The sequence below is a fragment of the Parambassis ranga genome, chromosome 18 (assembly GCF_900634625.1).
Source record: "Parambassis ranga chromosome 18, fParRan2.1, whole genome shotgun sequence".
Taxonomy (NCBI): domain Eukaryota; kingdom Metazoa; phylum Chordata; class Actinopteri; family Ambassidae; genus Parambassis; species Parambassis ranga.
Window position 1 is genome coordinate 11,777,392 of NC_041038.1, and position 21,868 is coordinate 11,799,259.

The 21,868-nt window shown below is 46.0% G+C and overlaps 1 protein-coding gene across 8 annotated transcripts; it reads left to right on the forward strand.

Moving 5' to 3' along the window:
* The first annotated feature begins 4 nt into the window (after positions 1 to 4).
* ip6k1 (inositol hexakisphosphate kinase 1) lies at positions 5 to 18,255 on the forward strand. 8 transcript variants are annotated; one of them, XM_028429466.1, is made up of 11 exons: positions 229 to 438; positions 609 to 681; positions 1,090 to 1,231; positions 9,403 to 9,649; positions 10,689 to 10,834; positions 11,020 to 11,146; positions 14,163 to 14,403; positions 14,501 to 14,685; positions 16,087 to 16,262; positions 16,352 to 16,585; positions 16,895 to 18,255. In XM_028429466.1, the coding sequence occupies exons 5-11, from the start codon at positions 10,718 to 10,720 to the stop codon at positions 17,411 to 17,413; spliced, it is 1,599 nt and encodes a 532-aa protein (XP_028285267.1). In that variant the 5' UTR covers positions 229 to 438; positions 609 to 681; positions 1,090 to 1,231; positions 9,403 to 9,649; positions 10,689 to 10,717; the 3' UTR covers positions 17,414 to 18,255. The 8 variants fall into 8 exon arrangements, with proteins under 8 accessions (XP_028285265.1, XP_028285273.1, XP_028285270.1 ...); XM_028429464.1 differs by lacking the exons at positions 229 to 438; positions 609 to 681 and adding an exon at positions 5 to 212; XM_028429472.1 differs by lacking the exons at positions 229 to 438; positions 609 to 681 and adding an exon at positions 5 to 212 and having other exon boundaries at positions 14,504 to 14,685.
* The last annotated feature ends 3,613 nt before the right edge of the window (positions 18,256 to 21,868 follow it).

Genomic DNA, 21,868 nt, shown 5'->3' on the forward strand with positions numbered 1-21,868 from the left:
CAGGTGGCGCCAAAGCTCCGCAATCACGCGAAATGAACTGTTTAAAAATCCAAACAGACTGCGTTAGCTTCGCTGAAATGACGTTAGCCTGGATGTTTTTCTTCGCCGTTAATGATTTTGGGGGATCAACATCACCGATTTCCGGTTTCTGAAGTCCATCCACCGTGACCTCCGTGAAGTGTGCTCAAGAGTCCCACTCGATGATCCTGAAGGTGTGTTCGTTGTTGTTGTTGTTGTTGTTGTGACAGCAGCTCAGTGTGCCTCTAACTGGATAGACTGCGTAACGTCAAGCCGTCATATTAGCTAGCTAGCTAGCTAGCTAGCGTTAGCATTCACTGCTACCTAAACGGCAGATACAATCAAACCAAAAGTCTGTGTTTTCCGCCGGGGTCCGACACACCGATCAGCAGTTAGAGAACAGGAGCGTTTCGGAGCGAGGTGACTTATAATTTAATTTTTTTATTTATTCTAATTCTAGGCAGATCGTGGACCACTCAATCTGACTTAGCTTATTAGCATGTTGTTAGGCTAAGGTCAAGAAGCTGGCCAGTCTGACAGCTAAAGCTAACTAATATGGTACCCGGGTGTATAAACGTGTTATGTGGCAGCTAGCCGCTCTGGCCGACGTTATGAGCGGGTTATCACTGGAAACGGGGCCGGTGTCTTTTTCAAGATGAAGAGGTGAGTCCCTAAAAGTTTCATTAGCTTGTAGCTAAGTCAGTATAAATATAATCTGACTGACGGAGCTACACTGTGACGGGCTGTCGGTGTACCTGGGTGACTTAGTTCCTATAGATTTGGGAGACTCGGCTTGCGGTGGGTGTGATGATGACCATGCTGCTAGCTGTGTTGTGTGTTTGTTTGTCATACTGCTGATGCGGGGCTTATCGTGCTGCTCCACAGAGCCCATAATATTAGTAAATAAACAGACTTACATAGCAGCCTGCACAGATTAGGAGCTGTGACCGTGGGAGTGTGCAGTTGTGTTTGTGTTGTTGACTGTGTGTGTTTTTTGTAAACACACAACCCGTCTTTCCACCAACAACAATCAGCCGGGCTCAGTTCTGATGTGTAACATGTCTATTACAGCAAAGAGTGGACAGAACATCAGCCCTCCCTTGTGCACCAGGTTTTTTCCTCGGTGGATGTCCAGGGCGTGGATCCATGTCTCCATACTGAAAACTTTCCATTGTGGTGACTAGAAATTTCCATAGAAACATATTCTGCAGAGGTATGTCTACCAAGCTCCAGCACCACTTCACTGCCCTCAGGTTTACTGAAGCTCCAGGCCTGCATCTAACAGTTTATGAGCTGACTGTGGCTGTAGTGACAGGCTTATAAATGTATTATAACTTAAAAAAGCCTGCTGTGAGTCTCTGAGGATCTAACTTTGCATCACATGTGAGTGTCAATAACGTCTGTGTTTGCATCTCAAGTCTTACCAGGAAGTGTTTATACTTTTCCTGGAGACAGCAATAATGGTAGATTTGACAGTTTTTGGCATCAGGTGTAGGCGGTGCTTGTTGTGTACCTGCGGTTTGTGGGTGGACACAGTCAAGACACAATATAAAGGTGTCAGAGCTGTGGATAGATGAGGAGTGGGCACGGAGGGAGGACATTCTGGCATCAAACATGGAGGCAGATATCAACCGGGCTGGTGAGTGAAGAGCTGTGATGCCATTCTTAAGTGTTAAGATGTAGTTTCACAGTTTTACTATTTCATTTATTTATATTTAACTGGAGAATCAGAGCAGTTCAGAGCTTTGTACGCCTCTGTGTGTCAGCCTGTCACCATGGTAACAGCAGAGGAGACCTCAAAAATCACTCCAACTTTGAGAGCCTGGCGCGCGGAAACAATTCTGAGTTAGAAAATTCTGAATACAAGTTTGATAGAGCAGCATCTAATGAGCGTTTTAAGACTAAAATGGAGTCTGTAGCTTGAAATCTGTAGGAGGAGGAGGAGATACATTTGGCAGATGACCCTCGTTGAAGGGCTCTCTCATAGACTCCCATGTTAAAAATGACACAGAAATTGCTTAATATTTGAAAAATTATAATGTTTAGAAAAAAACATGAAGTTGACTCAGAATGTCCTCTGTGAGATGAACATTTTGATAGTTGAATGGCTGAAATCGGTCAACGTATGCTGAAGATACACTGCACCATAAAACGTACGGAAGAATAAAAAAGAAGAAGAAGAAGAAAGAGGGTGAAGAACAAGAGTTTGATTGCCTAGCAACAGCAATCAAACTACTTACACTGTGTTATACACTTAAAATGTTCACGGTTCTCACATCAGTTGAATGTACCTCAACAACTTGTTTTTCTCTTTTATCATCTCAACAAAATGAAGATAGAATTTCCTCCCTCAAAGCTTCCTGCTGGGCTCTCTGTGGCTCAGCAGCAAATCTCAGCTAACACCAAATGAAAACAACAAAAACAAATCAAACAGAATGACTGTTGGACAATTAATGAATCATTTACTCTGCAGCAGAAAGGCACCTTCAGAGATCCGGTTTCCTCCTCAGCGGCTCAGTGTCCACTTAGCATTTCACTTCCAACATTTACAAAGAACGCCAAACACATTTATACCACCTCTGACCGAAAACTTGATTTGTGTGTGCCTCGTTGACAGGCTTATCGGCTGACCGGTTGCCACGGTAACCCCTTCATCGTGTTGAGATGAGGATGAGAGCGCAGATGGTTGACATGTGCGGTCTTGGTGGTTGTTTTGACTGATGTGAGCCGTCATCTCACCTACTCTATTGTTGACAGGACGGATTGTTCTCTGTGTGTGTGTGTGTGTGTGTGTGTGTGGCGCTCAGCAGTTGTTGAGTTGTGTCAGGGGACATGAGCTGCAGCTGTGTGTGTTTTGTCGAGTTGTAGTTTGTGATTCTTGAGACAAACAGATGTGTTTTTTGGCTTTTGCTTCCCACAGGACTGCATGATACTGTGAAACAGCTGCAGCTCTTTTCATACATGGTTTCTTTCTCACCCTCCCTGTGTCATCGACTCCATCCATCCTCTGGCCTTTAATGGTTCCTTCTTAACCCTTAAAATGTCTGCTTATCACTTCCTTTCCTCCTGTTTCTTATATCCTTAGCCATCTCCTCTTTTTCTCATTTCATTTGATGGATTCTGTCACAGGGTCCCTGCCTGATTATTATCTGCTGCACTCAAACCTGAGATTCTCTGTTTTCTACCTGAAGTCTGCTGGAAACGTGGTGTGTGTTTGATTCCCAGGATAATGGTGTGTGTGTGTGTGTGTCAGCAACCTCCGACCCCTATTTAGCACTGTTTAGCCTGGTTTTGTTACGGTACACTAGCACAGTAACTCAGCAATAAAACTCTCATACAAGCTGCTGAGCTAGGACATTATGATGAGGGTGTCGGTGGCGACATCTGTGTATTACATTTGAGATTCATCATCACAAGAACGCTGTAGGCTGGGAGCTCAAAAAATGCATGGCAGCAGTTTATTTAGATTTAATGCAGTAAGAAACACAGTGTGAAAAAGACACACTAAATAAATCTGAATATAAAAATCATCCATGTTTGTGCTGTTAACAGGAGACTTAATGAAGACCTGCTCGTGCAGTAATGGCCAAATGTTTTATTCTGATCACTCCTGGCCGGTAATGATAAATATAAGTTTGAAATGTGAAAGGAGATCCAGCATTTTTTTTAAACTGAAGGCACTGAAGCGAATTCTTTAATCACGGAAATTGCTTAAGGCTGCCCAGCAAACAGCGCCACACACCAGTGAGTGTACTGGAGGCAATGCGGTAGGGCTGAACGATTTTAAGAATAAATTGAATTGCGATTTTTCTGGCAAATATTGCGATTTCGATTTCATCCACGATTTTTGTTCAAATCAAGTTTTAGTGCACATGAGCATTTGCAAAGATCACAGAAACTTACATCAAACCTAGGGGTGGGCAAAAACTTTATATCACGATTCTTTAAAGAAATTTAAAGAAAAAAATGTCGCACGCACACACACACACACACACACACACACAGGCTTAGAAGACGCCCCGCCGCTGCCGGCAGAAACGGCACCGAACATAAAGGTGGAGTTCGTTTTAGGGACCAGTTCCTCCGTTTCCGTTTTCAGCCGTAGCTTTTGTCAAAACAAAACCTGATTCAGTTAGGAGCAGTGCAAAAAAACGTGGCTTTGACGATCTCAAAATCGCGTCGTCTGAGATCGCAATTTTCGGTCTAAAACGATAGATCGTTCAGCCCTACAATGCGGGTAAAGTGCCTTGCCCAAGGACACACAACAACGACTAGGGAGGAGTTGGGATTGAACCACCAACCTTCCAATTATTGGACAACCCTGCTCTACTACTGAGCCACTGCTGCCCTAAAATAAAAAAAAAAAACGAGGAACGCTTCACGAATGTGCGTGTTTTGGGATGAGCTCCTCCGTTTTACCACCTTCCACCATTGCTGCTGTTGATGTGAGCTCCACACATGCACTAATGCTTTGCACGAAAATACATAACCAGCATCAGTACTGCAGACACTACACTCGTGTAGTCGCTGTTCCTATGAGATCCTACAGCTTCGTCTTTTGAGCTCCACATGCAGTGAACTATTCATAATCACAATAAAGCGTTCCTGGTCCACCAACTTCAGTGGTGAAGAAAGATAAATGTTCTGTTGATCTGAAGCTTTCCGCGTTGATTCACGTCATGAAACGAGCGGTGACAGGATCTGTGCTCGTCTTTGTTGTTGTCTCTGTTGTTATGCCGACGTGGCGTTTGTGTGTGTTTTATGTGTTTTGCTCAAACCACGGTGCCCCTTCAGTGTGAGCTGAAGAAATATGTCGAGTTGTTGTTTCTGTGAGATGATTTAACAGCAACGTTTGCAGCTTCATCATCCACATGTGTTAGTCTTCCTGGGTTTCATACCGTTAGACCTGTTGGAGATGAACGGCGCCATGAAAAGAGCAGAGCTGTGGTCATATTTTCCTACAGCATTGACCGTCTGAGCAGGAAGTCGAGTACAGTTCTGATCCAGGTTTAATAAAATGATATCAGGCCAAACTACACAGCTTCTCTCCAATAGTTGTTATTATTAATATAATATGTCTGTCTGCACGGGAAGCTTCGCAGACTGATAATCATAACCCTGTTTATGGTTCAACCTCCACAGAGCTCAGCACGTTTAGATGGAAATTGAAATTTGTCAGAATTTCTGTCTTTTGTGGTATTTTGAATTAAATAAATCTACAAAATCTGACTAATAAAATCTGAATCTTTGACTGAGAGGACACTTTAAATGTGCTGCAGGTCCACGGAAACACTTAAAATTCAACACAGTCCTGATCTATGCACCTCTACACTTAGACATTACTGCAAGTGCGTAATTGGCTCTCTCATCTCTGACTTACTGAAGGACAGGAGGATACCCTCGCACACAAACACGGCGTCAGAAATAGCGGCTTAATCAGTCTGCCGGTGTCATCGAGCTGAAGCGAGCCCACAGCTTTGTCCCTGTGATGGCTCATGATGTAAGATATGCTCACACGGATCCTCTAAGCTGATTGGCTGGCTGCTCAGGTCTCATTCAATACACCTGGCAGGACACGGGGCTGATTAGATATGTTAGCAGCTGGGATTGTAGACCGTCTCCTAGCACGTCCTCCTAAACCTAAACCTCACAGCTGACAGAGAGACGATGGGAACCTGGCTTCACAGCTGGAAGTCACTCCTGATGTAACACTGTGAGCTGTGCTAGCTGCAGGAGGAGCTGCATGAGCCAGATATCTCCATTCCGGATCTATCCAACCTCACAGGTGCACAAAACAAAACAACCCACAGCTATAAAAAGAGCTTTTTAAATCCCAAATTTTTTGCTTTGACATTTTACAGAGTTGCTTAAATGAGGGTTAAATACTGAGGATGGAAAAAAGGGGAATTTTGGGAAGAAGGAGTGTGTGTGTTTAGCGTAGAGGAGGGGGAGACGAGTCGTCCTTGACTTTGCCCTCTACCAGCCTATTCCCAGCCCTCTGCATCACACTGCGTATGGGGCTCTGCCTGCCGGACACACACCTGTTGCCTGTGTGCCACAAATTTACTGGATGCACTTATAGATCCAAAGCTGACCACCAGACAGAGGGGGCAGCAAACCAGGGCTGTGGTTAGAATATTCTTCATTGTTGTCATTGAGACAGTGACAGTGGGTTTTTCTCCTTTTAATCCGTTGATGTTTTCCTTCAGCAGAATTGCAGGAGGGGTTTAATCTCCTTAAGTTTCATCTACAGGCCTCAAGGTGTGTACACGTCATGTTAGCAGAAATGCTTGCTGCATAGAATACAGATCACAATACAGAGTCAATTTTTAGGTCAGCTTTGAAGCTCTTTTTGTGTAATAAAAGTCTGAAGGTATCAGTAAATAATGAAGGACGATCGTGAGTTGTATTGAAGTTAGCACGCTAACCAGCTGGTGGCTAACACCGCGGTGAACCACTGGTTAAAAGGGGAAGAATCAGAGCAGTGTTGGTGTCCCGTAGAAAAAAATATCCACCAGCGACCTGAAAGATGATCTGCTAGATAAGCTACATGATCTGTGCACGCTGACCAGGCCTCCGTCAGGGGGCTGGTGTGTGAGGAAGCCGGGTCTAAGCTCTGTTTTCCAGACTGAGCCTGCTGCTCTGTGTGGTGAAGCTCACAATGATGATGCTGTGTTTACATCAACTCACTGCTACTTTCTAGGAACTTCTCATTAATGATAAAATAAATTTAAAAAAAATTTTTATAGAAAAAAGACACTTTATTTGCTTTATTGTGATCAAAATTGTACACACAATGAAATAAACTCACATGTGTATAAAGCCGATGAACAGGTCCTCTAGAGGCAGCATCGTTTGATAGCACACATCTAATTTTGTACGCTTTTTGTGAGCAGTAATTGATAATCTTGGCACATTCTCAGTACATGAGTGTGCAGCTGGTCCTCAGCGGACACGCTCGGAGCATTGAGTGCGGCGGAATGTTAGAAGTCGTGCATCATCAGGGCGATTTCACTGATCCTAGGACAGAACAGATGTGGCCCCATGTTTACTGTTTGTTTCTAATTTTAGAATTCATCGCTCATGGGAAACACTGTTTACGCTCTGTGTGTGTGTGTGTGTGGGTGGGTTTGGTCAAGGTTGTGATCATGTCATGAGATCAGCCTGCTGCATGTGGAGTTGTGTTGTGGTTTACATTCGTGCACCGTGCAGTGAGCCATCGTGACGAGGACCCACCCCGGGTCTGTTTTTGCACAACAGGAAGAGCAGAGTGGAAAAAAACAGCCTTACCTTGATAACACGTTAGACGTCTGAGGGTGTTCAGTCACCATCTCGGTGTAAAAGAACCTTCCTGGTGACGCTGAGCAGTGGTTGAACATGGATCTTTATTTTATTTGTTTTTATTTTTGTGGCGGTCGGACTTGGCTTGTGCAGTTTTCTTGCATCCTGTAATTACAGCTTTACAAATCAGTGTTTATTGCTACTGGCAGCAGCCATGTTTCCTCTGCAGAGTTCCACACTGAGGCTACAACCAAACTTATTACTGGTCAATGCACTGTTTATTTTCCTGATCTATTGTTTAGTTTGTTGTTTGGCTCCCAAACAATCCACACCAAATCTGAGATACACTTACAGCAAATGTTTGATTGGCTAATTGATTATCATGCTGAAGCTGTTAAATATGGAGGGTTTAGCTCGCATCCTGATGTCATGACGAGCACGGAGCCTCGCTGCAGCGCTGACACTGACCAGATGATGCTTCCAGAAACACGCAGGCTCTGCCATCACTAATGGGTCTGCCTCTGCCTTCCACTCATGCTCCTCTTCATCTCCGTCGTTCCCTTTCCCCTCCCCGTCTCAGGCTCTTCTCATGTCCTCGGGCAGGTGATGAGTCATAGTGGGGCAGCTCTGAGGTGTAGAGGACGATGTGGAAATAGGCCAGAAAAACAAGTCGGATGAAGTTTGTAGACGTTTTAACATCATGCACACGTATGTGATTATTATTCTGTTCCTCCGCTCAAGGATCTTTGCAACCAGGCTGCAGGGGTTTACTCACATGGACCTCACTGTGCTCACACTGAGGTTGGGTTATATGAACTAGCTAACAGATGTGAGAATGTGAGACACTTGAGTGACATTTTGTTATATGAAATGATTGTTTATTAACTTCCCAGAAGTTTTTTTTTACACAGCTACTACAAGCTAATTACTGTGAAGACTTTTTGAATGTGATTCATACTGTGCTAGGAGCTGCAGACCATCCATTTATGCTGCTGTACATGACAACAGTGTGACTGTAAAAAGCTCACCTGCACTAAATAATAGGGCTGTGTATTAGCAAGAATCTGGCGATACGATACATATCACGATACACGATACAATACGATATATCCCGATACTGTAACAAAGACGGTGTATATATTACGATGTTGTTTTTATGCTGAAATAGACAAAAACTGAAAAGTAAGACGTTGAAATTAATGTTTGCTCATAAATAATTAATAAAAAGTCTTAATCAAAACTTAAATCGATACCAGTATCTCCGAATAAAATATCGCGATATTTCACAGAATCGATTTTTTTCTTACACCCCTACTAAATAACAGGTTACACGTCTCCCGCAGTGTATTCAGCTGCTGCTCACCTCCTGTCCTGTCCTCCTCTGTTTGATGTGGTAACACAATAAAACCTGGTGTTCATTGTTGGCTTCTCCTCTAAAAATGTTTCAGATGCTAATGAGTTCTAACTGTTGTTGTTGTTGTGTTTTGTGCATCCGCATCACACAGGCTGTGAAACATAATCAATGTGTTCTCCGACACAGATGATGTTTTACAATTCAGAGCGTGGACATCTGCGCACAGACTTTTGATTGAAGATTTTTAGAGATTTAAAAAAGACGTCTCATTTCATTGAAGCTGTGTGATTATACCTCAAAACTCTCTGACAGACAGCAGCCAGGAGTGAACAGAATCCCACACTGACTGAGCTACATGATGAATTAAAATATGTGTGTGTAGGAGACAGACAGTCTGGTGGAAGCCGAAGTGTTGAAACATTTGATGTCAACTGTTTGTGGCGACTTGCCCAGAAAACTGTGTGTGTGTGTGTTATTTTTATAAAGAGAAGGGAAGCCTCATGGTTGAATTGCTGTAAATGTGAAGATGTATTTCTGAAGCTCTACACATGACTTTTGTTTAAGACTGAACCTCCACAATGTGTCAGCTCAGGCTACAATAACAGGCTAAAGATTCATTCCTGGTGAAAGATTATTGATCGTTTCCGATCGCTGCTCCTCTTTGTTTTACGTCATACACGCTGCATCATAATTGACCAAACAAATCAATGAGTGCAGCCACTAAATAACTGTCTTTCCTCTCGCCGCAGGAAGTGGTGACCCGGCCTAACTGACACGCTGCTTCTCCTGACGCCCCCCCATCTCTGCCCCCGACCCACTGTCCTGATCGGGTCTTTGTGCCGCCGGCAGTGGATTGGAGCGCTCTGATTGAAGGCTTTGCGAGGTGGTTTTTCGGTCTGGCGCCGCCTCCCCCCGGGGCCGGCGTGCGCTCCCAGCAGCCCGTGGTGCCCTGTGCCCCCCCATCCCCGTCACTGCACACCAGAGCCCATGCCCAGGGTAAGACCAGTCACCAACACGAAGCCGCCAAAACTCTTAAGGACATTTCTCAGTGTAAAGTGTCCACATGTGTATATATTCAGCTTGTTGAACGAGGTGTGTGGAAGCAGCGTGGAGAGAAAGCTGCGTCACTGCAGTAAAGACTCGGCTGCTCCCCTTTTAACTCAATGAAGAATGATTTAAGATTCTGTGAATTGCTGCTGCCGCTTTGCTGCGTCACCATGGCAACCACTGAAACCACACTACCGTAAACAATAGTTCTGTGTCTCAGTTCGACCGGCACATCCTTTGAAGGATGCGTTTGTGGCCCGATTACATCCCACGCTGCAGGCAAAAACACTCTCACTGACAAACAGGGACACTTTTAGTGGGTCCAAAGCGGCCTTGAACAGATCGAGGGTTTTTGAGGCACCCTGACGGCTCATGAAAGATGTGATTACTGTATTATGATTCAAAGTCTGGCCCCGTTCACACTGGAGAAAGTCATTCCAGCAAGAGTAGGATTGAGCCCAGACAGCCTTTAAACTGGATGCGTTCAGACCTATTTTCAAATCTGGCTAGCACACACTTGTGTCCGCACTCAATCCGGCTTCATCCAGCGTGTTTGCTGTCCTCCAAACCACTAGGTGGCGCCTCGTAATATACAGAGTCTGTTCACGCAGCGGTAGGACCGCGTGTGTGCATGCGTCGTGCGGTTTTTTGTCCCGTGTCGCACCCCGTGAACCGGAAGTAGCACATCGCTAACCGGAAGTAGCATGTCGCTAGCCGGATTCGCTAGCCACATTTGCGTTCACACCTGAGCCACATTTGAGCCAATCCGGCTAGATCCACCTCTCATGGGTGGATGTAGCCTGATTGAAATCAAACTGGATACAACCGGATTCGAGGTGTTCACACTCAGAAAAAAACACATCTGGATTGATCTGGATGTGGCCGAATCCTGCTTAAGCCACATTTTTTTCCCCAGTGTGAACGGGGTATAAATCATCTGCTCAAATACTGTTAGTGTGATATGGTATATAATCCCTCTCCTCTGCAGGAGGAGGCGCAGTGCGTCCGCCAGGAGCCATGTGCCTCCCTCACACCAACAACATGGACAACAAGCTACAGGGGGCGGGGCCGGGGGGAGGGGCTGCACTTCGACCACGGGCAGGAGGCGTTCCACTGGAGCCCTTCATACACCAGGTGAGCAGCAGCATCTTCACACACACGGGGCTCATCGGTCCAGCTGCCTCGATGAGGATGAATGACAGTCTTCATACACATGTTACATCAATGAGGCTTCATATATGTTATTTTCATTAGATATGCAGGTTGTTTATAGCTCTGTGTGTGTGTGTGTGTGTGTGTGTGTGTGTGTGTGTTTGCAGGTGGGGGGTCACACCAGTATGATGCGTTATGATGACCACACAGTGTGTAAGCCTCTGATCAGCAGAGAACAGCGCTTCTACGAGTCTCTGCCTCCTGAGATGAAGGAGTTCACTCCTGAGTATAAAGGTCAGTCTCTGATGTCCGGCTTTGATGTGTCCACAAAGGTTCCTCACACCCGCCTCGTTTCATCAGACGTGACCTCACATCCTCATTATAACATGTACTTCAATACAGATGATGGTAGAAATCCTACCTGAGTGTCATTAAATTATACCGCTTACAGGATATGGGATCCTAATGTGATTTTATTTTGATTTCTTGCGTCATTCGGTGTAGGATCAGAAGAGATTCGTGCGCCGCCTTATCGCCGTGTTACCAGAGTTTGTTGTATAAAATAATCTGTCTCTGACTTGTCACGTGACGTTTATGTTTCAACAGCTGGTAGACCTGCTGCAGATATTCTAACAGTCAACAAAGAATCATAAAACCGCACTTTTCTGTTCACTAGTTTTGTTCTTTGGCTTAAACATTATGCGGTATGTGAGCTTATTATAACATTAGTATTGAACATGTTTGAAAAAAGGCCTTAAACTGGTTCAGAAGCCTTTCTGTTGATTAGACAGCGGCTGAATTAGTGATGTTATTATATCATAACTGGTTATAAAATCCTCTATAACTCCCTCCCAGACATTTCTGGTCTGACGGCAGCTCAGGTCTCTCTCTTTCTCTTGTACCCCGTTCACACTGGGGAAGTAAATCTGGCTAAAGCGGGATTCGGGCCGCATCCAGATGTATCCAGATGTTTTTTTTCTGAGTGTGAACACCTGGAATCCGGCTGTATCCAGTTTGATTTCAATTCCGGCTAAAATGTGGCTCAGGTGTGAACGCAAATGTGGCTAGCGAATCCAGCTAGCGACTTGATACTTCTGGTTAGGCCCTGTTCACACTGGGGAAAAAAATGTGGCTCAAGCAGGATTTGGCCGCATCCAGATCAATCCAGATGTGTTTTTTTCCGAGTGTGAACACCTCCAATCCGGCTGAATCCAGTTTGATTTCAAGCCGGCTAGATCCACCCTCGAGAGGTGGATCTAGCAGGATTGGCTCAAATGTGGCTCAGGTGTGAACGCAAATGTGGCTAGCGAATCCGGCTAGCCACATTATTAGCCATATTACGAGGCGCCACCTAGTGGTTTGGAGAACAGCAAACACGCTGGATGAAGCCGGATTGAGTGCGGACACAACTGTGTGCTAGCCAGATTTGAAAATAGGTCTGAATGCATCCAGCTTAAAGGCTGTCTGGGCTCAATCCTACTCTAGCTGGAATGACTTTCTCCAGTGTGAACGGGGCCTTAGTGATGTGCTACTTCCGGTTCACAGGGCGCGACACAGGACAAAAAAACCGCATGACACATGCGCACACGCGGTCCTACCGCGGCCTGAACGGACTCTGTAAACTACGAGGCGCCACCTAGTGGTTTGGAGGACCGCAAACAAGCTGGATTAAGCCGGATTGAGTGCGGACACGCTTGTGTGATAGCCAGATTTGAAAATAGGTCTGAACGTATCCAGTTTAAAGGCTATCCAGATACAATCCTACTCTAGCTGGAATGACTTTCTCCAGTGTGAACGTTGCCTTGGTTACCCAGTAATTCAAGCGCTGCTTTAAATAATCTTTACTGTCCTGTTCGGTGGTGAGACCAGAGGCCGAGCAACACAGGGAAGGGAGGAAGGAAGTGCGGATGTTTAATGGAGGTGGAATGCTTTAGCTGCTCTGCTCTTCATCACCAGACACATACTGTAACAAACCCAAACACACAGACAGCCAGTGTACACACACACACACACACACACAGGGATATGTTGATGGCAGATGGAGGAGGTGTAAATAATAACATTAATAATACCTCCATGCATTGAGCAGTGTGACCTTAGACCCTGAAACACTCACAGACTGCATGCAGTCATTGTTATGACAGGTCTCACTTCTGTTTGACGTCAGTGAGGCGTTACATCATTACCACTCAGAGCCAGGACCTTCTTGACTTATATGGGCAGATGTAGAATGAAATCTGTACACACTAATAATACAGTGTGGCACTAAACGTATGTTAAACAACATTTTGTACAGTTATTTATGGACACGTCTGTGAATGAGTCCCTATAAATATGTATGATCAGGCTCACAGACAGGTTATTTCTTACGTCTTTGACACACCGGGCCTCTGTACAGGTCCCAGGGTGGACATATTCCCTGTGCGCTGCCCTGCTCCGGGGGTTTTGTGTCTGTATTCCCACCCTGCTGGTGTTCTGAATCCCAGTGCCATGACAACCACGCTCCATAAGGAGTCTAAATTTAGCCCTGGATGTCCACACACTTCTATTGTCCTGCTGATTAAATAACAGCAGACAGACAGACAGCTGCAGAGGGACGGCTTCTCAATCTGTCAAGGTTGTTTCCTCCTCACTGGTTCAGCTTTTCTCCTTGATGTGTGAAGTTTCCTGTGGACAGAGCGGTCACTGTGTGTTGACTCTTCCGTTTGGACTTGATATTTTGGAGTTGATTTCCCACTTGTGGGCAGAAATTAGATTTGGACAAACATGGAGGAGGCGCAGTGTCTCTGGGATGAGACGCTCTGTTTGTGAAAATATCAGCTTAATGTGTATAAATCATCCTTTTCTGTCTATTTAGTCTTTCTAACAGTCACTTGATTGGTTTATCTTGATCTACAGACAGATGACAAATGACTGTGAAACCAACATTAAGTGTGTTAGAGGTCAGGACAGCTGGACTGCTGCTGTTTCCTCAAAGTGTTTCTTGGACTAGAATATTTTGCTGTGCTCACAGGACACAGACACACAGACAAGGACATAGCTTTCAAATGTTTTCAAATATCAACAGGTTAATGTGATCATTCATTGTCTTTTATCAGTCTGCTGCTCCTCTCTGCTGTAGTCAGACATACAGTATTAACACAGGTCTGACCTTTAAAACACAAAGTCTGACCTTTAAAAAAAGAGTCGTTCATCTTCACGGTCTCTTTCCTAAACCACAACGTTTAGAACGTCGTTCAGGATTTTGCTGTTTCTCTCTGTGTGTAAACATCTGTGAACATCGTCTCTGTATTTCCCTCCATCCCGTCAGGTGTGGTGCTGGTGTGTTTCGAAGGCGACTCTGACGGCTACATCAACCTGGTGGCCTACCCCTACGTGGAGAGCAACATGGAGGGGGGCGCTGGAGAGCACGAGGAGCGTGACCCTCCAGAGAGGGAGCAGCCGAGGAGGAAACACTCCCGCCGCAGCCTCCATCGCTCCTCCTCCGCCACTGAACACAAGGAGGAGCGGTCGGACAGGAGGGAATCACACGACACCGACACGTCCGAAATGTAAGATCATACCAGGAGGGAAAAGATCAATAAACACAATGTTATTGTATCTGTAACAATTCATACATCAGACATTATCGTCCGCCCTCTTCCTCAGCAGTGTTACAGAGCTGAAGAGTCCCAGGCTGGACACCAAGATCCACTCAGACGTTCCCTTCCAGATGCTGGACTGGAACAGCGGTTTGACGTCAGAGAAGATCAGCCACAACCCCTGGAGCCTCCGCTGCCACAAGCAGCAGCTCAGCCGCATGAGGTCCGAATCCAAGGACCGCAAACTCTTCAGTATCCTTCCTCATCACTCAGCGCATGGTGACGCTCAGACCGGCCCACACATCTGCAGCACGACTTAGGCCCCGTTCACGCTGGGGAAAAAATGTGGCTTAAGCAGGATTTGGCCGCATCCAGATCAATCCAGATGTGTTTTTTTCTGAGTTTGAACACCTCGAATCCGGCTGAATCCAGTTTGATTTCCACCCACGAGAGGTGGATCTAGCCAGATTGAAATCAAACTGGATACAGGGCTCAAATGTGGCTCAGGTGTGAACGCAAATGTGGCGAGCGAATCCGGCTAGCGACATGCTACTTCCGATTAGCGATGTGCTACTTCCGGTTCACAGGGCGCGACACGGGACAAAAAAACGCATGACGCATGCGCACACGCGGTCCTACCACGGCGTGAACGGACTCTGTATATTACGAGGCGCCACCTAGTGGTTTGGAGGACAGCAAACACGCTGGATGAAGCCGGATTGAGTGCGGACACAAGTGTGTGCTAGCCAGATTTGAAAATAGGTCTGAACACATCCAGCTTAAAGGCTGTCTGGGCTCAATCCTACTCTAGCTGGAATGACTTTCTCCAGTGTGAACGGGGCCTAAGACTAAGTTTGTGGGCAGCAGTGGCTCAGTGGTAGAGCAGGGTTGTCCAATAACCGGAAGGTCGGCGGTTCGACCCCAGCTCCTCCCCAGTCATTGTTGTGTGTCCACATTGCCTCCAGTGCACTCACTGGTGTATGAATGTGTATGAGTGAAGCAGAAAAGCACAATATAAGACCAATGCATTATTATTATTACGTCTACTGATGGCAGCTCAGATCGTATTCTACACAGAGTAGCTTGGTTTTACATTATCTGTTTGACTGGTGAGAAGTGGAGGACTTTCATTATGAGTCACTGAATACTGAGAGTGGACGATGGTCCATCAGGTTAAAGGTGACGTTTTGATGTGCGGCTTCAAAGAGAGCAGCCCGCAGCTGCCGGCAAAACACAGCTGAGGAGGGTGAGCGGAGAACACACACCCTGTCCTCCACAAGGTCCATCTGTGTTCGGTCAGAGCGCACTCAACCCTCCGCTGCTGTCGGCTCCAGACACCGCTGTGTTACTGCACCGATACCGATATTTTAACAGCAGGCCTGTTTGTGTGCTTGTTGCAGACTCACCTCACAGGATTTGTTTTACCAGAGCCCGATCACACAGATATGCTGCTGGGAGCACACATGCAAACAGGTCTGGGTGACCTGACCTGACCCTCTCAGTGTCACATGTGGTGACGCAAAGAATAAAATCACAGACCGTTGGGTTTGCAAGCTGGAGATCTGATCTGATCAGATCAGAGAATAGCTTTATCTTTTCATTCATTTCAAAAATTCATGATGGTTTGATCCTTAACTGCAGCGTTTTACCCAGAATTCCTGTTGTTGGAGAACGTGGTCCATCACTTCTCCTACCCCTGCATCCTGGACCTGAAGATGGGCACGAGGCAGCACGGAGACGACGCCTCTGAGGAGAAGGCGGCCCGGCAGATGAAGAAATGTGAACAGAGCACTTCGGCGACGTTGGGGGTCAGAGTTTGTGGCATGCAGGTAGAGTGACCATACAATCCCAATGTTAAGAGTCCCGGTCCTGTTGAAATCAGCGAGACGTCTGAGCGGTCGTCCTCCTGTCTCCGCAGGTGTACCAGCTGAACACTGGTCACTACCTCTGCAGGAACAAGTACTACGGCCGCGGCCTGTCGATCGAAGGCTTCCGCCACGCGCTCTACCAGTACCTGCACAGCGGGAAGGGCCTGAGGCGGGACCTCTTTGAGCCAATCCTGAATAAGCTACACAGTCTGAAGGTGGTGCTGGAGAGGCAGGCGTCTTACCGCTTCTACTCCTCCTCACTGCTCATCATCTATGAGGGAAAGGTGAGGCCGGATGTCAAACGCTGGACTGGAACAGAGACACCGAACATTTAGCCGATAGCCTGTTTGTTAGCTGTTAGCTGCTGCATGACAGTCGCTCACTGTGTCACTACTTTACATGACTGTTGTAACACATCAGACATCACACACACACAGCGATGTGACCACACACCTAATTTCAGGCACCAATAATTCAATCAATACCTTATCGACTTCAGAAATGCTAAAAATGCTCAAAGGTATGTAAGAGGTTTTTTATCCAGACTGTTCTCAGTTTGACGTCTGATGTCATGTGTCTGATGGTGTCTGCAGGAACCTGAGGGCCCCTCAGTCCTCAGCTCTGGGCAGCATGCAGCTTGGCAACAGAAGACCCCCACGGTCCCTGCAGAGCCCCACGCGACCCTGCCCCCCGACACTCCCTGTGTAAGGGACAAGAGCAAAGGCCCAGACCCAGGGTCGCAGTCTTCTCAGGGAGCTGGACTGATGGCTCCGCCCTCGCCCTCGCCCTCGCCCTCCCCCCATCCTCCCACACAAGCTCCACCCACCAAGTCAGACTGCCACTCCTTACTCCTGCCACGCCCCTCCTCACCTCACCTGCATCCAGACTCCCCTTCGCCAGCGCCCAGTTTAATTCCCTCCCCGCCTACTCCTGCTCCCGTCGCCCAGCAGCCCCCCCTGGTGGACGTTCGTATGATCGACTTTGCCCACTCCACCTTCAAGGGTTTCCGTGGCGACACGGCGGTGCACGATGGGCCGGACCGAGGATATGTGTTTGGACTGGAGAGCCTGATCCAGATCCTGGAGAGCTTGCAGGATGAAAACCAGCTGTAGCTCCAAACACACACACACACTCTCTATTACAGGGTTTTACCTCTGTCTCTGTGAGGATCCTCAAACAGCCATGTGGAGGTTCATCTAATTGTCACTTTCCAAAAATGTCCTCCCACCCAAAGTGTCCTCGGTCCTCACGAAGACAGACACACACACACACAGACACAGACCTTGTTGTGAGTCAGTTCAGGTTGTGTCGTAATGTTCTCTGATGGCGGTAAATATGGAACAGTGTTCTCCAGGACATCACCATGGCAACATGGGCATTCTACAGTCAAGCAGTTACTATAGCAACAACCAAAATGTGGGACAGTGGAGCCAAAATGGCTGCGAATTAAAGATGATACAGAGAACTGCTGCGTGTCTGCAGTTCTGCACAACACACACACAAACACACACAATGTATACCTCTATTCTTGTGAGGACCCTCGTTGAGAAACTGCAATCCCTAAATTCTAATTAACCCCCGAACATACAGAGCATACAGAGGTGTGGTGTGCGTCTGTGAAATCACTCTGTGATGTTTAAACCGTCATCATGCAATCACTGGACGAGGCCTCAGTACATCCTGTGATGGCTTTTATCGTATTAACACGTCCCAGTCTGTCGGCCAAACATGTCCCAGTGACATGTTTTTTTTTTGCCTTAATTGTGCCTGCAGGTGCGACAGTGTCCGTGTCCTATAGTGTCCTATAAAATGAGACCAAACACAAACTCGGAGACATTCGTCCTTCAGAAAATCATAAACTCACACTGAAGCTCAGACACACACACACTGAAGCTCAGACACACACACACTGAAGCTCAGACACACACACACTGAAGCTCAGACACACACACACTGAAGCTCAGACACACACTGAAGCTCAGACACACACACACTGAAGCTCAGACACACACACACTGAAGCTCAGACACACACTGAAGCTCAGACACACACACACTGAAGCTCAGACACACACACTGAAGCTCAGACACACACACTGAAGCTCAGACACACACACACTGAAGCTCAGACACACACACACACACACACTGAAGCTCAGACACACACACTGAAGCTCAGACACACACACTGAAGCTCAGACACACACACTGAAGCTCAGACACACACACACACTGAAGCTCAGACACACACACACACACTGAAGCTCAGACACACACTGAAGCTCAGACACACACACTGAAGCTCAGACACACACACACACTGAAGCTCAGACACACACACACTGAAGCTCAGACACAGACACACACACACTGAAGCTCAGACACACACACACACACTGAAGCTCAGACACACACACACACACTGAAGCTCAGACACACACACACACTGAAGCTCAGACACACACACACTGAAGCTCAGACACACACACTGAAGCTCAGACACACACACTGAAGCTCAGACACACACACTGAAGCTCAGACACACACACACTGAAGCTCAGACACACACACACTGAAGCTCAGACACACACACACTGAAGCTCAGACACACACACTGAAGCTCAGACACACACACTGAAGCTCAGACACACACACTGAAGCTCAGACACACACACACACTGAAGCTCAGACACACACACACACACTGAAGCTCAGACACACACACTGAAGCTCAGACACACACACACTGAAGCTCAGACACACACACACTGAAGCTCAGACACACACACACTGAAGCTCAGACACACACACTGAAGCTCAGACACACACACCGAAGCTCAGACACACACACACACTGAAGCTCAGACACACACACTGAAGCTCAGACACACACACACTGAAGCTCAGACACACACACTGAAGCTCGGACACACACACACTGAAGCTCAGACACACACACACACTGAAGGATGTCGTCACACCAGAGGTCTGCAGCTCAACAAGGTCCTCACAAAGATAGACACACACAGACACACACAGACGTCCTGGGAACAGTTGTTATGAAGCTGTTTGACAGAACTGTGGACAGAGCGTCCTCTTTGATCTCTTTGATCGTCCAGTCAGCTGATTCCCAGAGACCGCCCACTGAAGTCGGCTTCATTTTACAAATCCGCTTCCTCCTCACTCCCTGAGCCCCTCCCCTCCTCCACCCACCCACCTTTCTCTACACAAACCAAACCCGGACAGGTGAACACTCTCAGCGTTACCTCAGAAACGCACTCACAAACACATCCAAGCAACTGTTAAAGCAATAGATGGCGACAATAGACGGCGGCCGTTTCCTCCGGCAGCTCCAGAGGACGCCGCCCCCCCCCCCCTCCCCCCGGGGAGGGAGCATGGCGATGAAGTGCATCAGAATTGTAGAAGTAGGCTTCGTGGAGAGAAAATAGATCCTTTATAAAAAGCTGTGTGTCCATTTTTGGGGAATAATAATGAGTAGTCGGTGTCCTGTGAAATCATCCTCTGGGTTATCGTGTAATATCGGAAGCATAAGTGTCACTTTTTTTAGTGTGGTGATACGCAGATGTTTATTTTTTATTGTTGTCAACAAAGTTCATGAAAAGACCAAAAAAAAGACCATTCCCTGCTGGCGGAGGCGTCTTAATTATTATTATTAAAATAATGAGGTTGATGCTGCCTAGCAAAGTTAAATACTTGTTTGACTTTTAAATTCTTCTTTTCTTGTCTTTAAAATTGGAAAATATTCAATTTGTTTTTGTTTTTTACTTTGAAAATATCCACATTTTTTAAATTGGGTTTTATTTATTGTTATATTTTAAATCTGTATCCAGATTTTTTTTTTTTTTTTTTTAGAATATTGCTTTCCTCTCCCGGTGCCTTTGAGGCTCTGTATTTTGTCTTTAAATATGGCCTTATGTCCCATCTTCAGACCAAAAAGTCACAGAAATGTGCATTAATCTGACACAAACTGTCCCCAACAGAAGCACTGTTTGAGTAAAACTGACCGGGTCCAGATGAAGTCAAAGAATTTGTCGCTCAGTTTGTTTATTTTTTGACAAGACGTTGGTCTTTTCATGGGATTTATTGAACAAAAATAGAGAGTAACACCGGCCTCTTAGTTTAGGTTCAGACTGGGTGATGTGACTGATAAACAGGAATATTTAATAAGAATATATTTTTTCATATATATATATATATATATATATACATGTATATTATATACTTATAAATGTGATATAGATCATTATAGCAGAAAATGTGAACACATTAATGTTCACTAAGTGTTATCCTTTAAACTTTATGTTCAGTCAGCAGAGATTAAAATCGAATGATTTGATTCCTGTCGATCAATTTCACTCACTGAGTTATCACCCAGCCTCTAAAGTCAAATCTATATATTTAAACAAACAGAATCATCCTGTATCTGTCAGCCATTTATCTGCTCTGATTGGTCCAGATTAGACAACCTCAGCCAATCATGTTTGTCCATTTATGCTTCCTTCAGTAATAGTACCTGTGGTGCAGCACCGCCCCCTGCTGGACAGCTACAGGAACTCAACCCCAGGAGCTTGAATAAAAGAGCAAATATGAATATTTTATTTTTTGGTTTATCGAGGTAATAATTTATTTTTTTATCGTACCTTTACCCATGTCTGTGTGGGTAAATGTGTTGTCTTTTACATGTCTGCCCCCTAAATGTATAAAGTGTAAAGAACCTCAGAGACACTGTGTGTGTGTGTGAGAGAGAGAGAGTGTCAGCAGTATTATTTGAGCTAACTCCAGTCTGAGACTTCAGTCAGCTGTTGAGCTGCTGCTGCTCCGGCAGGAAGTGCAGTTCAGTGTGTGTGTGTGTGTGTGTGTGTGTGTTAGAAAAGACACCATCTTTAATCTTTGGTTTGTTTCACGTCACATTTAAGGAGTTGGTAAAGAACTGCATGCACGTTAACGTCCTCCTGTTTGAGTCCGTTTCCACCTCCATGCCGGACGTCACGGCGTCTGAGGCGGAGGCAGATCATGATGCTCCGTCATGGATATTAGTCAGTGATTGATCAGACTTGTTTAGCAGCATTTTCTACATCTGGCTTCATCCTGACTGTTTGTTAGAACAGTGACAGTATAAGTGAGATTAAATCTTTCCAGAAGCTTCTTCAGGCTCGTGTCATGATTCCTGACCTGACAGACTCACACCAGCCAGTGTGTCGCACAACTCAGACACATCTGGGAACAGAGAAAGAAAAAACACACATCTGTTCAACGTTTCTATGCCGACGTGTCCCTGGATAAGACACTTAACCCTACGTTGTTCACAAGCTCTTCAAAGATTGAACACACACACACATACAGTCACACACACAGCCCATTTAATAGTGTAAATGTGTGCAATATATAGTAACATAATCAACAACCATGACATCCCGGTCCATTTTAAACCAATGACAACACTGAGACAGAGACTGGTTCACTCGAAGGACAAGATTCCCAGGGAGAAACACAGCAATGTGATATATGCAGTCCAGTGCAGTGAGGAATGCTCTGATCTGTACATTG

Excerpts from the sequence above, each read along its gene's own strand:
- ip6k1 (XM_028429464.1), top strand. The coding sequence starts at position 10,718 with ATGTGCCTCCCTCACACCAACAACATGGACAACAAGCTACAGGGGGCG. Across the intron at positions 10,835-11,019 it reads TGGAGCCCTTCATACACCAG|GTGGGGGGTCACACCAGTAT; the intron begins GTGAGCAGCAGC and ends GTGTGTTTGCAG. Across the intron at positions 14,404-14,500 it reads GACACCGACACGTCCGAAAT|CAGTGTTACAGAGCTGAAGA; the intron begins GTAAGATCATAC and ends CCTCTTCCTCAG.